The 19,052-nt window shown below is 37.4% G+C and overlaps 1 protein-coding gene across 10 annotated transcripts in view; it reads left to right on the top strand.

Moving 5' to 3' along the window:
- PIGN (phosphatidylinositol glycan anchor biosynthesis class N) overlaps positions 1-19,052 on the top strand; it is a 101,583-nt gene that overhangs the window by 54,785 nt on the left and 27,746 nt on the right. For 9 of the 10 annotated variants that reach the window (XR_009964588.1, XR_009964589.1, XM_062617718.1 and 6 more), the window contains exons 13-19: positions 4,304-4,382; positions 6,602-6,784; positions 10,071-10,207; positions 11,216-11,315; positions 11,446-11,538; positions 12,979-13,070; positions 16,170-16,281. Coding sequence is in view for 8 of the 10 variants with exons in the window: in XM_062617718.1 (XP_062473702.1) it covers positions 4,304-4,382; positions 6,602-6,784; positions 10,071-10,207; positions 11,216-11,315; positions 11,446-11,538; positions 12,979-13,070; positions 16,170-16,281 (796 nt within the window). In the remaining 2 variants the exon portion in view is untranslated. The remainder of the gene's footprint in view (positions 1-4,303; positions 4,383-6,601; positions 6,785-10,070; positions 10,208-11,215; positions 11,316-11,445; positions 11,539-12,978; positions 13,071-16,169; positions 16,282-19,052) is intronic. The other variant, XM_062617720.1, reaches the window with a different exon arrangement.

Here is a 19,052-nt window from a genome sequence, read left to right as displayed (position 1 = left end):
AAAAGAATTCAGGAGAAGGTAACCCATGCAAAAACCTAGCAGGCTTTATTCAGATGGCCTTGCTCCATCTGGGGGCTGTCATGAGGTTCAAGGAATATATATCCTTATCCTCCAGCTCTTTTAGTTTTGCATCAGCAGCAGGTCCTTTTCTCCCCATCCCCTAAACAGCCAATATGCAAAGTTAGAAGACTGAAGTCTGCTGAGCAGCTACTTCTGATTTACTGCTAGATATGAGTTATAGAAATGTAATCACTGTCTACTGCAAATCTTGCCACTCTGAAAGGGTTGTAGGATGCCCAGGGTTTTTTTGGGGGTGGGAGAAGGGGTTGGGGTGCATGGGTTGTTTTTCTTTTCTGATGGGAAGAATGAAAAAGCGGTAACAGAAGTGTGTAGATGTGTGTGAGCTGACACTAGTCATGTACTTGGAGTTTGTGTGCGTGGAGTGAAGCAGCTGAGATAAATTTGTTTCCTTCTGACAGCAAGCTAGGCAAAGATTTCAGCCTTTCTGTTTGTACATTGCATCTGTAGGTCTGTGATGCTTCCTTGACTTTCATTATAAAACCTTCAGCATTGTAGGTGCTAAACTACTACAGATCCTGAAGAATTAGCAGAATTCTGGGAAAATTTCTGTACAGTAAAATAATTATAAATCATTACCCAAATAGCCAGACATAATAAAAATAGCAAACTAGCAGTGGTGGAAACATATGTATTTGCCAGATACCTCTTTCTGTTCCAAGATTTTTATTTCATAGTTTGACTGCAGCATGCTACCTGTGCTGTTGAGGATGGTAATTTCTGTAGTGTGATGATAAACATGACTCACTGGACAAAGAGAGGTCCCCTTAATATTGCTCTGGTGAATGTACTTCATCACAGTCTTGTTCTTAGTGCTGTCAAATAGTTTAGATGAAGCATGAATGGTGTGATGGAAAGATTAATTTTGTCAGGTATACTTACAGCAAGGGTAGCTAACATCTCAGAAGGGGTAGTTTGCAAGCACTTGCATGATTAGCCCAACTGTTTTGCTTCATAATTAATTCATGAATGAAGCTGTGATTCCTGTCTGGAACTAGAAAGTTAATCTCTGATAGTCATCATGAAAAAACAAAATTACTCTTCTAGGACCTGTATCATCAAAGAATGTAATCTTCTGTCTTCAGAATCCTGATGATATTGTGACTGCATGTGTTCATAATATATGTGACCATAGAGTCCTTGGTTTTTCAAGTTAAACCTTAGAGTAACTATACTATACTTTATAGTGCATGTGTACTTTCAAGAGTAGGAGGACTGAGTTGAGTCCACTGACTGAATTCTCTTTGTGTGTGTTTGTTAATTAACAGGACAGGTATTTTTCTGTTATACAAGAAGACTTACTGATTTTGCTCGTCAAAACTATTGACTGTGAATTTGATAGAATTCTGTTTTGGTGATGGGTAGCTAATGGTGAGCATATGTATACATACATAGCTCAGTTTTCTCTATAGAGTTCAGAATCTTTCTAATAATGATCATTAAATTCACTTCATCACTTAATACTAATTGCATGGATGTGTGTGTTAAGTGACCTTGAGAATACATTGTCATACTAGTAGTACCTCTGGCACTACACATGGAAGTAACTGATCAGTTTATTCTTTTGTAACAATAACTGCCTCTTATTCAAAACCTTTTAAATAGTTTAAGTAAAAATTTAGTGGTGCTAAGAATAGTTCAAGCTTTAACATTGCAGATTTAGATTTTCCTTTTGGTTTTGTTGTTTGGTGAGCCTTCTAAATTTTATAGAATCACCATATCTAAAGTTCCAGTTCCTGGCTTCTTTCAACTGGCAACTTTCTTTTTCTGTTCATGGCTGAGCTTTGTCTCTTCATGCTTTCTGCTGCATCTGGCAAAGGTTCCTTGTAAATCTTCCATCAACTTTATCAGCTTTAGGAAGTGAACCAGGGTCCTCAACGGATGATAAACTGCTTAGGTGAACTATACCCATTCTTTAATTGAGAGATAGGCTGAGAAAGTTGGGGCTGTTCAGCCTGGAGAAGGCTGCGTGGAGACCTCATAGCAGCCTTCCAGTATCTGAAGGGGGGCTATAGGGATGCTGGGGATGGACTCTTCATTAGGGACTGTAGTGACAGGACAAGGGGTAACAGATTAAAACTTAAACAGGGGAAGTTTAGATTGGATATAAGGGAGAAATTCTTTCCTGTTAGGGTGGTGAGGCACTGGAATGGGTTGCCCAGGGAAGTTGTGAATGCTTCATCCCTGGCAGTGTTCAAGGCCAGGTTGGACAGAGCCTTGGGTTGCATGGTTTAGTGTGAGGTGTCCCTGCTCATGGCAGAGGGTTGGAACTAGATGATCTTAAGGTCCTTTCCAACCCTAACTATTCTTTGATTCTATAACCAGCATATTTGGTGACTCTTCTTTCTAGCCTGGTGTGATATGCACCAATTCTTTAACCACTTTGAGGTTTTTGTTTAATACAGAGGCAAAAAGTATCTGAAGATGACAATCAACCTTTGCATTCAGGATGAAACTTGTATTTTGATACAGTTATATATGAACAGTCCTTAGTTTCTGGTGGAATTCAAACTTTACAAAAACAATTGTAAATTCAGCATCTTGAAAAGCACACATATGGAAGTAAGGTAAAATGTGTGGTATGTTAGCTATTGAAAATTAACAATGCACCTGCTAATGGTAACCCTATTTGACAAAATAATTGCCTTCTGCATTTGTCTTACTGAAGCTGTACTGTTTAAAAACCCTATTTATTCTGTTACACCATTCATGCACAGAGATTCCAGATGCTGTCATCTAAGAAGGAATAGGTGAAGATGATTGTTCATTAATAATAAAATGATTCATTGAGAGTAAAACAATAATTAAGGGGTTTATAGCTAAATGACTGAAGATATTAAGTGCGAGATAATTTTAGCATATTAGAAATTTGTGTTGAATATGACAAGGATAAAATCAATGGAAAACAGTATGTGTAAAACAATAAAAAATGAGACAGTGAACACAGGAACATCTTGGATGTATTTAAGTCCTAAATAAAGCTGCTTAATATTTATTCCAGATTTTTAATATCCTTACCTAAAAGCAAAGATACCTTTTTTCCCTTCTGTTAATCTCCATACATGGTGGAAGCTCCCACCTTGGTTTTGTGTTTTTCTCTCTTTCCCCTGCCAAAAAAAAAATAGCAAAACTTGGGGGTTACATATTCCTTGAGGCAGTATGTGGGGCTGATTTGCCTACTTGAAGAATTGGTTCTAACTTCAGTCACTATCAGCTTTGGTGAACACTTGCTGGCTACATGCTAGTAAGCCTCAGCATATAGAGCTGTAAGGTTGGCTTTCATAAGGACATGTCCTGAAGGTGCAGGAGCAACCAACATTCACTCTCCTATTTTTCAACTCCTTTGTTCTGTCTCCCAGAGTTATGGTGATCAAACACTTACCAACACCTTGTCATCATGTTTTCCTCCCTTTTTCCACAAGATCTCTCTCTTCCTGCTTGTTTATAACTACCATCTTTTGATTCTTTTTTAGATTGAAAAGAGTAAAAACAGTTCTTAATACAGTTATTTCATTTACTCTTTTTTACTTTGTTCAGTGAGGGTTGGTTGACTGCCTTGTTTCTCATGTTGCTGGTTTCTGTAAGGGAAGAATTGTAGTAAGTATTTAGGTTGATGATCAAATTTATTAAAATCAGATATTTTTATTACTGGCCTCAGTGTAGCCAGGTAACTGTGTTAACCCCTGCTCTGGGGACTGTGCTGATAGTTCCCTGTGTAAGAGGAAAGAAGCTCTTGTTTTTCGAAGAGAAGATTGTTGAGTATCATCTGCTCTTAGTGTGGAATCTGAACAATTTGTCCTATGCTGACAGGTTTATGAACTGCTTACAATCATCTATCAAATCAGTTAAATTGGTTAATTCTTGTATGTGCCAGAGCAATGGTGAATAATAACACACAAGGGATAAAATTTTCAGCAGTATTAGATAGAAACACCTACATTAAAAAAAAAAATTGATAATGAAAAGATCTTGGGATATGTTAGCAGCAGTGTTGACGTAAGTGTGAATATGAATGTAGAGGAATGGATTAGTTCCAATTACCTAATTCTCTTTCATGAAGTCCAGAATATTTGTATATGTTTCATTCTGGAGTAATTTTTTTTGTAAGGAAATTTTTACTTTTTTTGTAAAGTAAATTTTACTTTTTTGTAAAGTAAATTTTCACTGCCTCTTCCTTTGCTCATGAAAAGGAGAAACATTAATATCTCTTTATATTGTTGTACAGACCACTTTCTGACTCTGAACAGATCAACTATTTAAAGAAAGCAAGACTATATATTCAGCAGCAGAAGTACGATGAAGCGGTAAGTCTGCTTTTGCTATATGCTTTCTTACAGGAATTTCTATTATATATAAATATTTAGATTTGTTTAACTTGAAACTGGGAAATAAAACATTTTTTCCTTCCTTATGATGTACATCTCATTAACATAAATAAAATCCCACTGTAAGTCTCCAAAATTTTGCTTTTTGACATCAGTTCTAATGAATAATACTGGCTTCTGTATTTCTTCTCATACTTATTAAATTGTTTGTTACCATTTCATAGTATACTAACCCACAGTGTATGTTTTCATTTCTCACTGTAGAAAAGGGTGAATTGAGAGAGTAACCGAGGAATGTAGTTTATGTTCACACTTCTTAGGCTTATACATATATAAAGAAAATAATCTTATATAAAGGAAATAAAGTATAATGTCTTGCTTCATTAGATCCTGCTTTGTTTTGTTCTTTTAGTTGAACCAGCTGTTCTTGTTTTTAGTTTCACATTTCAGTTTATCAGAGACTGGGAGCCATATGTGGAGTCAATCTGTGCTTCTCACTTCCGGTATTACTTTCCTAAGCATTTGCTACCATTCACTGTGCAACAGGGTACTTCATGGGTGCAGTTCACCAGTGCTTGCATTCTTGCATTCACAGAAATAATTTGTAGAACTAAATGATACAAAGAACTCTTTAACAGGTTTAGTTTGGTCGCTGACTTTTGTGTTAGAAAGTACATGAAAAAGTTGAGTATGCAATGTTACATTTAACCTGCCAGATGCATGGAAGAATAACTCCATTATGTGTTAGGGTTCAGCTCTTCTTTTTCCCTAATATGCTTCTTGGGGTAATAAATTACTGGTTTATGCCCAGAACAGATAAATCTGTTTTATAACTCGTCCCTTTTTATTTACCTTATTGTAAGTGGGAAATCGCTCAGTTTAAATCAGTGGATCTATTTTGCTGTGAAAGCAGGTTTTCTTTTTGGTTTCCTAGTACTACTACTTGCCTTGCACACATTTACTTATAGGAGACATTTTATACATTTCAGCAGTAGAACCTGTGAGTTTGTGTTGTTGGCTATGTATAAATTTTATCCCTCATTCACTTGAGTGCCCCATGTGTTCAAGTTCACTCTTGATCACTAACACACCAGGCTTGTGCCTGTGCCCAGGTTGTCCTCAGCTTCCTACAGTACGATGCAGAAAGGTTGGTGCATTACCAGCTGCTGGGATTTAGATGACTCTTTGCCTCCTCTACTCTGCAGCTCTTTGCATTGCAGATATGCATTCATAATTGCATCTTCAGGAATGATTTGATTTTGGGTGAGTTTGACTATTGGCAGACTTATAATCTCTTCAGGAGTTGACATACCTTTTTCTGTTGATTGTTGCTGTTAAGTCAACCTGGACATGTAAAGAAGCACCATCATGTATCTCGTCTTCTTATTACAATCTTCCTGACAGATCTTTTAATCACAGAGAACCCTCTGTGACCACAAATTACACAGCTGAGCTTCCCATCTTTGGGTAAATCACAGGAGTCAGTACACTTTTGTGTAACAAATGGCATGGTGAGGGGAAAAAACAGTGTCTTTATCATGGTGTCTCCCAGGTGGAAGGTACTGAGTAAGTTGACCTGTGATTAGACTGGGTACAATCCTTCTTGTGTCCAAGTGATCTGTGTCCTGAGAGCCCCAAGAAGCTGCTTTGTGAATGAAACTGAGGTTCCAGTTGTCTCTCTGAGTTTAGGCAAAGCACTGGGTATATCAGGTGCTACTGAAGTGGAGGACATCAGACCCCAGCTAGGGGTGACCAAGTTTTGGCTGCATCCATAATCCTTCTTCTATGTAAGTGTTGTGCCTTCAGAAGTACACAATGTTTTTTTTGTGGGGTTACTTATACTGGAATATGTATGATTGAATTCTATGATTCTATTATTCTATGAATATTAATGGAGAAGAAAAGCAGCATGCTTGGTAGTAGGTGGGGTTCAAGATGTGCTCTCTCTGTGGCTTTCACCTGTTGTGGCCAAGGATGATGGTGAAGGAGCCAAATAATGGTTGACTTTATGTCCAGCAGGAGTCCAAAGCAGTGTGTACTCCAGCAGTTTGTGCTCGCCAAAACACTACACCTCAGTATGGAGAGGACACATATTCCAACAGTAATGGAGGTTCTTGAGCTCCACTTGTGCTCAGTTACACTGATCTGTAAAATGGAACTTACTCTAAACTGTTGCTTCTATGTTTTATCTGCCTTAGATATCTCTGTGCAAAAAGCTGATTACCCTTGCTTTGGAAGGCTTGTCTTATTACCATACTTACGACAGATTATTCCTGGGTTTAAGTATTGCAATGAGTTTTGTGGGCTGGACGACTTACGTGATTTTGGTGATTATCAAGACCCATACTAATTTGACCAAGGCTGTCCAGACTAATAATAAGGTAGGTTGGAAACATGCAGTGATTTTTTTCTAACAGTTTTCAGCATTATACGTATGCTCAGTCTCTCTTCTTTTGATTACATGTGGAAACTGGCAAACTGTAGAATTTTCTAGTTACAGTAATCCTCCATAGTGGTACCATTTGGTTACAAACATGTTTGGTCCATTTATTAGGATCCATATTCCTAAACTGTGTAAGAGTGAGTATGCAGTACAATGCTTTCTTGGTTTCTTCCTTCTTACAGCTGTGCATTTTACTAGAAGCTAATGCAAGTGTAAGCAAATGTACTGATTTAAAACTCTTACAGAGTCTGTCTTTAACCAGAAGCCAGTTTTCAGTGTTAATTGTAGCGAAGTCAGCACTCTATTGTAATAATACTTGTTTGCAAGTACTCAGACTTTAGGCTTCCATTTTGATTTTTGGCTGTAAGGATAAAAAAAAAATAGCATGTAAATTATTTTATTCCTGTTCTCTCTGGCAATGTGAAATCAGTTTTCAGAAGCTGTGCGGTCCAGTCGTGGCATTTTTAAAATGTATCACCTGTTTCAATAAAAAGGTGAACCATGGTTTCACAAATGGGCTTCCTCTCGTACTCTGTGATTTGCAAGGGTGCAACAGAAGACATCAAAGATGAAGGAAGCTTTTTGACAATATTATTATGGTTTGATTTTTTGACAAAGCACAAAATTCTACGTATATACTTTCAGCCATTCATAAGGAACCGAAATATATTGAAAAAGTGAATAAGCAAAGAGCTACCATTTCAATAGGGAAGGATTAAAGCCTTGGTGGGGGAGGGTATCCCAAACTCAAAAATTTGTTTCGAAATAAAGGGAATTGTTTCATTTGATAATGTAACTGAGAATGAGCACTCGTGTAACATCTTTACTGCCTTCAGTATACTACTCTGAGAAAATTCCTATCATGCTATCTTGAGGTTTTTTAGTACTGGTTGAAATGAGATAGTCTTAGCCTTTAATGAAAGTGATCAAGCAAAATTGAAATGGGAAATATTCATAAGTGCTGTAATGCATGATTTAAGTTTTTTTCATCAAATAACTGAGAAGAAATAATCCAAGATGCATGTTATGTCAGATATGAGCAAAATAATTACAGTAAATAGAGTGAGTATCAGGCATGTTAGTAACTGCATTAAGCAAAAACTTCACATTTTTAGTTGGCATCAGATTTTAATTTGGTATATTGATTTTACTTGTTGAAGGCAAATTTTATACTAGTGACAGTGGGAGAAAAAAAACACTAGGTTTCTTAGTTCTTTGTTTATATAATTTTTCTTTACTCAGTTTTAGTAAGAGGTCTTTTTCTGTAGAAACCTTTTTTAGTGTTCCTAAATACTTATGGAATCATAGTGTGAAGCTAATCCTTCATATATGGAAGTTATTTCATTTATAGCTAATATTGGAGCTACTTAAAGAATTTTGCTGAGAAACTAATCTACCATTGACAAATGGTCTTCTACAAAGCACTGCCTTATAAGATCTGAAAGGAGCCTCTGAATAATGAAACTGCACATCCTGTACATATAATCTTCAAAAGTTTTTGGTTTCTTATGAAGCATATGAAAGAACTTCTGCTTTTAGAGCAGTGTGTTGTTTTGCTTCGCAGAAGCCTAACCTTTTAATCTATTTTTTAAACATCCTAGGAAATACAAGTCTGATTCCATTTTCAATGCATGACCAACTATATTGAACTCTGTAACATTTATATCTCTATATGGAATAAAATGTTGATTGTATGTGTTTAATTATTTGATGATAAATCATTGTGTGCCTGTCATTCCTATACATATTCATTCTGTCTATATGTCAGCAAATGTAAGATTTAAAACTACGAAACAAAATTGCATTAGGTCAGCTTTCTATATAACATATTTTTTACTTTCTTTAATGGCAGATCTTATTAGAAATTCTATTTTAAAAATCATTTAGAACTTGCATTTAGTGTTAGTTTAGATCAAGGCAGTTGTAAGTCACTTACAGGAAGGCAGAAAAAGTTAACCCGTATATGTGAACTGCTAACTGAATATCTTTTCTCCTCAGCATATTTAACATAGTCATGTATTTGTCTGCATAACTCATTCAAAGAAACTGGTATTCATGTAGAAGAAAAGTGTCGTCAGTCATTACCTATACTATGTACTAAAGACTGCTCAGTCACTACAGCTGCCTTTGCTATGTCAGGTTGCCTTACAGGAAGATAAAATTGTTTATTTAAAGCATAATCTTCCCTTGCCTCTAATTCTTGTAGTATCTGAATGTCCCTAAATAGGGAAGAATAGTTCAATAACCAGGTAAAATACAGATTCACAGTGACTGTTTAATGCTTCTTTTTGCATGAAAAAGAGATTACTGTTACCTGATGATTAAGGACTGATTTACCTGACTGAGATTATCCATTTTAAAAATTTCCTTTCTCTTTGATGTGCCTCCTTCCAGCTCTGTTAGTCCAAGAACATGTTTCTTTGAGTACATTTCATGCCTTAATCCTTTTATTTGTTTTTAGAAAGCACAAAGCTGGTGATGTATTATATACAGGATTAAGTATATTGACATCTCTAGCTATGATAGGAATCTTTTAGTACCATGCGACTGTAGTAGTCTGTTGTATCTTGAAATTGCAGATTCTTTTGAGTAAGGCTGTCTTTCCTGTGAGAGGTTGGTTGCAAGCCTCCGTCAGTAGTTGTCACTAGATCCTGAGGAGCTGGTATTTTCCAGTAGGAGTTAATGCCTTATATTTTAATTTAATTACTTCTCTTTCAAATGTCTCAGTCAGGAGGAGGAAACGTGTGCTAATGGAATTTTCATTAAATGTTTTGACCTTAATGCTACAAACTTGAACTCAAAAGGTTATATGCTAAGTGAAGTCTGGTTTTTGAATCCAAATTTAAGAGAGTTATTTTTTCCAAGACCCTTAGCGTCTCAGACTTCCAATGGATTTTATGTATTCACTGAACATAAATAATACTGCGTACACTGGGCTTCCAAACTGTACAAGTGTGCTTTGCCTGTGCAGATTTTACTGCAGGACCTTGTGCAGGGAGATATTTAGAATTAAATCTTCAAATCCGGTGGTTGGTTTGCCTTTTGGTTTTTTTTCATCTGCCTGGAAACAGTGTCCAAAGTTGTGCACAGAGACATAAGGCAGTTTGAGTGGCTGTGTTAAAGTAACATTTGCTTTACTGTGTAACTAACAAATGGAAAACAGTGTGGAGTTTAAAACATTTTACTGATGTCTCAGGAATGTTTGTCCAACATTTGTTTTACAGGAATCTACTGTTCTCTTCTACAGTTTTGCCTTTGTTGGAATGATAATAGCTTTTTTCCTGTTGATTCAAACATGTCCTTGGACATACTACATATACTGTCTCTTGCCAGTACCAGTGTGGTATGCAGTTGTGAAAGAGTGAGTAAAGAATACATTTTACAAAGAATGCTTTATAAAACTGGGTCTGTGCTTCCTGTTTGTTGACAAATAATTTTTTCCCATAAATTTGGGAAAAAAAGGTTAAATATAAATTTATTAAACTGCCTGAAGTGTTCCTGAGACGTCCCAGAGGACTGTAGTTTATATTTCACTTGACATATAGGGTAGTTTCCAAACTGACTGATATAGCTGCCAATTCTAGAAGTTACCTTTCCTATTAGCAAAATTTCCAAGACAAAATGGTCTTAGTACTCTTGTAACTGTAACAAAAGGGGGCTAAATTCTTGAGCAAATACCTGTAGCAGCTGACTTCCTTTGTAAAATGGGACAGGCTGTTTTTTTCCAGTAATTTTGGAATAGTCTGATCCTGCAAAGTGTGCTGAACTCCATCTGCTTTTGGAGAAGATGTACTAGTCCTGTTGAAGACTGTGCTCTGATATTAAAACAAACTTGTCTTGTCTGGGTCTCCTTTCACTCTTAAATCCAAAAATACCTATCATATTATGATTTCTATTACCTAATATACTGGCAATTCTGTAGATACTAACTCAGTATTATTCAGAGAAAATAAGACCAACTGCAGTTAGATAATGAGCTGCTTCATAAAACACTGGAAAAGCTAACTGGGGATTTTTTTCCACTCTCTCTAAAGCTTCTGAATGTTTCATCAGTTATGATGGACATTAAGCGCAGCCTAACTAAAACTGTTCATTAAGTCAGAGTTGATTTAGGTGTCTGAAGCTTGTCCAAATACTGGTGAATATGATCCAGAAATGGGAGGGGGAAAAGCTGGAGGGTGTTATTGTGGATCCTATATCAAGTAAAACTGGGCAGAAGGAGCCTGAGGCCATCACCCATTCTGTTTCTAAATCGGCAATATCTGAAATGTTTTTGGGGCTCTGACTCCTCTCCTTTCCCTTGAAAGATAAAATCCTTTGATCTGTTTGGTTTTTTTAAATAATTATCTTGTTCCATCATTTTGAACAGACTTCCTGTTATTCAAGACCTTGCCACAAATCTCTTGTCACATAATATGGTTCAGTCTATAGGATTCATCTTCATTTGTATACTGGGAATTGAAATACTAGTAAGTATTTTATCCATCTGTATCAACAGGTTATCTCACAGCTAGCATTCTACCTCTTTGAGGAATTGTAAGTTTTATTAATGTGCTTGGTTTTTAGTCTTCTGTTGGATTTTCTTTTCTTTTTAATTAGGTCTTCAGCTTTTTCTACCGCTCTACACTTACTCTTGGTCTTCTTGTCTTCGCTGGCTGGCCAGTGATCACACAACTGTGGACTCAAGCAAAGGTACTGTATTGCTTGGCTTCGAAAGAACATTTTAAATGGCTAATACTTGATTACATCTCAGGATATTGGGACTGGTCTCTTTGGAATGCTGCTTTAGGTCTTTGTTCAGTTATGCTTTTATTCTGATCTCCATCATGAGCAGCATATAGCAAGGCAGAGGAGTTTAATATGGTCTGGATAGATTTCATACAATATAAGTAAATAAGACTGCTTAAGAATTTTGCAGTAGCTATGAGTTAGCTATCAGTTTTCTGTTGTTAATGATAACTAAAAAATGCTTGACTGAGTGGTATGAAATGCCCATCACTTACCAAATTGTCACAGTAACAAAAGAGTTGACATGCACGATTGGTAGAAGTGCCACCCTTTGAGTAATATGATCATTTATTGAAAAAAAAACCAACAAACGCAAAAGAAAGAGAAGATAACTGAGAAATGCTTGTTCAATTCGTTACTGTCTGCAATCAGCTGGCGCACATTGTTCCTCCGAGGCAGCTTTCTGTACCATTTTTCCCAGGAAAAAAACTCCACTTCTGTAGATATGGGTGTGAAGTAAATCAACGTTTAATATAAGAGACATTTCTTCCATTAGTTTATTCAAACATCTCTTATTTCACAGAATATCTAAAACCTAGAGTTCTGGAGTAGCATTAGCATTTTAATTAAACAACAGAAAAACTGGAATTGAATTGCTAAGTCCTACTCTGCAAGAACTGTCAGGAATGGAGGCTTGTATTTGTTTGTTTACATTTTTTTTATTGTATTTGAGTAATTAAGTAACTTGTCTTAAAGCTGGGTATACAGAGAAGATGTTTTATAGTGCTGAAAATTTCTTTTAGGGAATTTGAATCTGCCTTGAGGTTGATTCTGCCTATAGCTTTTAATGTTTTTATTTGGAGTGAAATACCTGGGATCAGGTTGGGTTTTTTTCCTCCTAGCAAAGAATGTAGATAACTACTTAGATGATTATGGTAGTTAAATCAAATGGAATTCAGATTCAAAGACTGGAAAATGTTGCCATATTGCCAGAGAATAAGTGATTGGTGAGCTGCTGCAGACTTCTGATGAGATTAGTTTTATTCCTCTCTTCCATAAGGTTACTCATCAGCTTTCTAGTGACTGCAATGTGTGTAAAGGCCACACTTGGAGAAGGTGCTTTTAAGTGTAATCTTAGCTCTGATTCTCATTGTCTTTGATAGGATTTTGACAGCCTTGTAAATGAGATTCTTTTCTAAATGAAATTGAAGTACTGTAACACTGTAACACCAATGATCCTGTGCTCTATTTTCAGTTAAGTTTACTCTTGATAAGGGGGGGTGGGGGGGTGTTGCTTTGGGAGATGCTAGTAGCCATTAGTAGTTCACTGAGGTATTTTTTTGTGATAAGACAATTCTCCACTTGACCTCCAAAATAATCCTTTTATATATTTATTTCCTTTAGACAAGCGCATCAATCTGGACTTTTCTATGTGTGCTCCTGGCAATATTTCCTTTAATGCCTGTTGTAGGAAGAGAAGCAAACATTCCTCTGGTGTAAGACTCTCATTTAGTTCTTTAAACTTTTTATTTCCCTCTTTGATATTCATAATTTAGGCTGCCTTTTGAGGTACATGAGGAATTGTATTATTGAAAGCTGGCTGAGACAGGTATTAAAATTCAGAATTTAAATTATTATAGGAAACATGATTATAAAGACCTCAGTTACTCACTAATGTGAATGAGGATAAGCTTTTAATTCTTTTGCCTCATCTATTTGCTATTTACATTATTCTATAGTTTCTTGGCAAGGGAAGCATTTCTCACAATACAAAAGTTTGCAAACTTTACATAAAATAAAGGTCATCATTAAAGAAGGAGCTTCACTGGGGTGCAAATGTGGTAAATAGTACTGGCACGTACGAATGTTTCTTCAAAAGCAATTTACTCTGACAGCATCTTTCTGAATTCCTCCATCTAATTTTGAATAATCTGTCTTTGAATAGCACTCTGTGCCTAATGAGATAATCAGGGAAATAGAATAAATAGGATAGGCAAAGCCCTCTTCTTCCTCGCTGTCTCCTTTGTCTTTTCTTTTTCCACCTTCACTGGCTCTCTGTTCTGTGTTTTTCTTTCTGGTGTTGCTTGTCTGATTTTTCTACAGTTGTTGATTTGCATCTTTTTTTTGCATTTAGTGCATTTTTGTCATCTGTTCCTCTCCTCTTGTGAGCCACTCTTTCATCATGCCAGCATTCTGTCATATCTGGATGCAGTCCAGGTGGTTGCCCTGAGGGCCTTAGGCTTGTGGTGTTATTGCAGAGAAAGACTTGAATTGACCTACACTGCAATGGTTCCTTCTGCTGTCTGGCAGAAGATACTGTGCCCCATCAGAGCAGGGTGCCTGATCCTCAGTAAAATATGGGATTGGAGCATTAGCGTATGATTGCAGATAGAATTATAAGCCCAGATATTTCCAGAATTATTGACATTCTGCCTTTATATTTTCATCGTGACTTAAATGTATCTACTGAAAACTCTTAGTCTTGATGCTCGGGCATGTTAGAAATATTCAGGACAGATTTTCTTTGGCTGTGTTACAGCCTCTCAGCTGTATATACATTTATGTATTTCTGCTGATCCAAACTGAGGGGGTTTTATTCTTTAAAACTTTTGAGCACAGCTTAGAAATCAAAATGGAACTAAATTACCTTTAGATCTTCCTCCCTGACACTTCTTTACATTCACCTTACCCAGGCTGTACATCTTCCTATTTATTCTTCTAATGCAGCATTGTACCTCTGAAATGGTTTGTGCCTGTCTGAATCCTGTCAAGTGAGTTTTGAAGCTGAAAAGGCTTGAAGCAACAATTAAAAATATGTGTATGTGTGGCACCTCAGGATGTTGAAGTTAAGGAGATGCTGGGAGAAAATATATGGGAGGGAGAAATTAGAGTGTCAGAGTGCGTTTATTAGATCTGGTTTTGAGCAGTGACACTATATATTGGGACAGGGCTTCTTGAGTACATTAATAAAACTTGTATGGTACAAACAGGGAGCTCCTAACTCAGACATAAAAAGGAAGCATACAGGAGGTGAAAGCCGGGTCAGATGGTCCAGGAGGAACATAGATATGCTGTCTGAATATGCAGGATAGGTTAGGAAAACCAAAGCTTTCCTGAAGTTGAATCTGGTGTGGGATGTGCAGTGCAACAAGAGAGTATACAGCAGCAAAAGGAAGACTAGGAAAAATGTGGCCCTGCAGCTGATTGGGATGGAGACCTGGAGATAAAAGAACGTTGAAGTCTGAGGCCTTCTTTTACCTCCTTTACTGGTAAGACTGGCCATCAGGAGCCCAGGCTTCAGACTGCTGAGACCTGTTTGAAAGTCTGGGGCAAGGACTAGAATGTGCCTCTTGCAGGAAAGTCCAGTGGTATCCTTGGCATCACCAGGATGGTGGGCAGGAGGAAGGTGATTATTTGTCCTTACTCATCCCTGCCAAGACTCATCTGAAATTGCTGCATCCAGTCCTTGGCCCTCTGGAAAGAGTAATGTGGATATACTAGGCCTGGTCCAGAGAATGGTCATTAAGATGAATAAGGGATTAGAGAATCTGTCACAGGAGAGTGAGCAAGAGCTGGGGCTGCTTATTCTGGAGGAGAGATGAGAGAGCTGGAACTGGTTATTCTGGAGAAGACTCAAAGATCTTATCAATGTATATAAATACCTGTCTGGGGGAGAAGAGTAAAGATGACAGATTTTTCTCGGTGTCTAGTGAAGAGACAGGAAATGGGCAAAAATTCAAATGCAGGAAATTCCATTTAAATGTATGAACAAACACACTTATTTTACACTGAGGAGGGTCAATCACTGGAACAGGTTCCCTAGACAGGTTGTGGAGTCTCCATCAGTGGAAGTATTCAACACCTACCTAGGTATGGCCCTGAGCAGCCAAAGCCCTACTCACTGCTTTGAGTAGGGAATTAGACTGGCCTGATCTCCAGGGATACCTTCCAGCCTTCAGCCTGCGAGTAGCCTGCAACTATGTTCCTCTATTCATTAGATCATTACTTGGAAACTGCTATTGAAATATATATGCCTGCGTGGCCTGATTTTACTGAATGTGAGGTATTTCTACATAACTATGTATGTGTTAGTTATTGTGGTATAAATACCCTGATAGATGGTTGGACAAACATTGAAGACCTAACTTCAGATCACCAATCACTGTTACTATTTTGTTCAAAATATTATTTGGAGGTAATCAAAAGTACCTAAAAATAATGAGTGATAGAGCATTCACGTGGCCAAAATGGAGGGTTTCTTTTGCCACTGCCATGAAAAAAAAATAATTGTATTTGTGGATGGCAAGCTTGTATTAAAAAAAAATCCCATAACACCAAGCCCAAACACACCCACCCCCACCCCAAAAAACCCTCAAGCTGACCACTACATTAAAAAATAAACCCAAACCAACCAAACCACACTTGATTCTGGATTGGATTTTGTTTTTCTAAAGCTGGATGTTGATGTTTCCTCAATGTATTAAGTCTTGATACTGTAATGAATTATTTGATCTTAGTGAAGAGCACTTCTGTAAAAGTTTCCTGAAAGTTTTGATGATGCTTCCTGGGATTTTATTGTTCTTTTGTTTTTACAGAATAGCAACTGGTTTGCTGACTCTCCTGATCTCTTGCCTCTCACTGGCATCTCTTTGTAAAAACAAAAATAAATACAGATATAATGAAGATCTGAAAGTGTATTTTTATCAGGTCAGTTGCTATTTTCCAGTAATTCTCAATGTTGAAGGGGTTTTGTGTGCAAATGTTTACATACTTTTCTAAGAACGTGTTCCTACCAAGGCCATCCCTTTGAAGAAGGAAATGGTTGTTCATTAGAGTTTTCCCCTTGACCATTTTAAGAGGACCATGTGCTTATGGTAATATGCATGTTTAAATATCATAATGCTGTGTTCTCAAAGCTCATGTTGTGCGTATTTGTGTATATAGATAGAGTGATGTACTTACACACTTGATGCTCTACTTGGAGAGTTTGAGAGTTTGTCCTGCCGTCAGTCTGTCTATGTAACTTCCAGTGACCTTTGTGGGAATTGCACATGAACACTAAGGACAGGCTTGCTGGTTCAGGGCATTCTTTCCTGTTTCTAGCTGTTGAGTAACAATGTGAGGCTAATACTGAGCTGACTTTCTGTTGGCTAAATCTTGTTTCAGATGAAAGATTAGTGTTTTTTATTCTTTATAGCTTCATGAAATAGGTAGATCTTTTCATAGTAGGTGCTAATTAAGTTCTAGAGAGCTTTTCAGATTTTAATAATACCTTGCATGTCTGCTGTCCTCCTTTCTTTTTTTTTTTTAACTTCTTAGAAGATAATGGTTTTATCTCAGGACCAGCTTTATTAGCTATAACTTATGGGCTGGAGTTTCTTACTGAGCTAAGCAATGCATTCATTACACCAGTGGTATAGGTATGGAGCTCAAATTGGTTATTTTCATAATTTGAGCTCAAAAGAAGGAGGGGAAAGAATGATGAATGGCTAAAATACATACCTGTATGGACGTGAGAGGTCATTTATAGGCTACTCATTTATTCACTGTTTTTTGTAGCTACACACTATGAATTTCCAGCATGGGTATTAGCCTTAAAGAAATAAAAAAGTCCCAGAGAACCAAACAGCACAATCAAAAAGATTTTTCAGCAAAAATGTGCAAATAAAGAAATGTTAGAAAGTACAAATATAATCCTGAGTAACTTCATATGGATATGTTTGCATTTCTGTTACAAAAAAAAATATGTTTAGATCTAATTTTGAAGTTTTGATACATGTCACTGTTTGCTTGAGGCGGAAGAATCTAATTGTACCCTCACAGTTTCAGAAAATTGCCAGCAGTTTCTCAGGTTTCCTCTTGATATCACTAAAGCAGGAATGGAGGATTGTCTTTTGATTAATGCTACTCCTCTCTTCCAGTGAGGTGGGGATAGGTTTATTTTTCCAAGTGACAGGACAAGAGGAAACAGTCTCACGACATACCAAGGTAGGGTTAGTTTGGGTATTAGGAAGTACTTCTTGTCCAAAAGGGTTGTTGAGCATTGGAACAGGCTGCCCAGGGAAGTAGTGGAATTACAATCCCTGGAGCTGTTTAAAAGATATGTAGACATGATGTTTAGGGACATGGTTTAGTGGCGGACTTTGATGGACTTGGCAGAGTTAACAGTTGGACTTGGTGACCGTAAAGGTCTTTTGCAACCTAAATGATTCTATGATGTTTGAGAAGTCATTGAGGCCTCTGGAATGGTGAAAAGAGGAGTGAGTTATTTATAATCCATCAGGTAGACTGCTGTGGTGCTTACTGTACAACTTAATATTTTTTGCTGCAGAGAACATCAGTTACTCTTTGTCAGCAGTTCCATAGGTAAAGTCCAGTTTTTGCTGCACCGCTGAAAACACTGCTGGTTCCATTGTTTGGTAATGTTGGGCCAGGCTGTTATTCCTGGGAGGCTTGAACTTCATGTGTGTCCAAGGGGGTCAGTTTATTTGTATTCTCTAAATTAGGAGAAATGAGCAGTAGGGATCCGTGCTGTGTTGGTGGAACTAGGGATCAGGAGGACTGTTTTCAACAAGCCTTGTACAGCATCCAGCTGATGATGCTGGTTCTCCTACCATTCTCTCTATGGGTTATCATGTTAGTTGCTTAGGAGACCTTCTGGCAAAGATGTGTTGGACTGCAGATGTCACCCTTGGTTTCCTCTTTCTAGCTGTAACCTACAGATGAGTGTTTCTCAGAGGCCTGCTCTTAAACTGTGCAAGAATAATCTCTTCATTCTGGAGAAGGTTGTGGAGGATGAAAGAAGACATATTTTTAGCAAGAGACCTCATTTTGCATCGCCATATACCTTCTGTGTCGTTCTAGTTCTGATGTTGGTGAAAGCAGAGAGCAATTTGAACATTACTTAAACTGTGAAAACAGGAGTCTCAAAAGTGGGTGCTGATCCATTCCCTGGACACTGGCATAGATCTAGCAGCACTAAATTTGGTGTAATAATGTGCCCAGGTCATCACAAGTCTTTCAAGGCATGAGATGTATTATGGGAGATGACACAAAGTGAGTGCAGAGTGACTTCACCAGTGACTAGGGAATAGCAGAGGGATTACCAGAGCTCATGACGCTAAAAGTTGAAAAGATACATCAAAGGGGAAGCACCTGGCCTGAATACAGCAAAAGGATCCCAAATAAACATCAGAGGTCTAAAGGGGACAATTCCCTGAGCTTTTGGAGGCTTAATGCTTTGACCTAGCTTCTTGATGTCACACAGAAATACAGGTTACATGTTGTTGTGGCCTGAAATTAAATAGAAGCAACAGATAAAAAGCACTTGTGAAACCAGAACAAAAAAGGATGCTGACTGCTAAGTGTATCCTCTGAGCAGGTACCACTAAGTATCACTGTGTCTGTCAGGGGAATGGTAGCGATTCATATGGTAAAAAGTGATGAATGTGAAGACTGTGTATATGCTTTGCACTAAA

The sequence above is a fragment of the Pezoporus occidentalis genome, unplaced genomic scaffold (genome assembly GCF_034315485.1).
Source record: "Pezoporus occidentalis ecotype Australia unplaced genomic scaffold, CSIRO_AGI_Poc_V1 ctg2, whole genome shotgun sequence".
Classification (NCBI taxonomy): Eukaryota; Metazoa; Chordata; class Aves; order Psittaciformes; family Psittacidae; genus Pezoporus; species Pezoporus occidentalis.
Note: the sequence above shows the minus strand (reverse complement) of the source record. Positions and strands in the feature narration are given on the sequence as shown.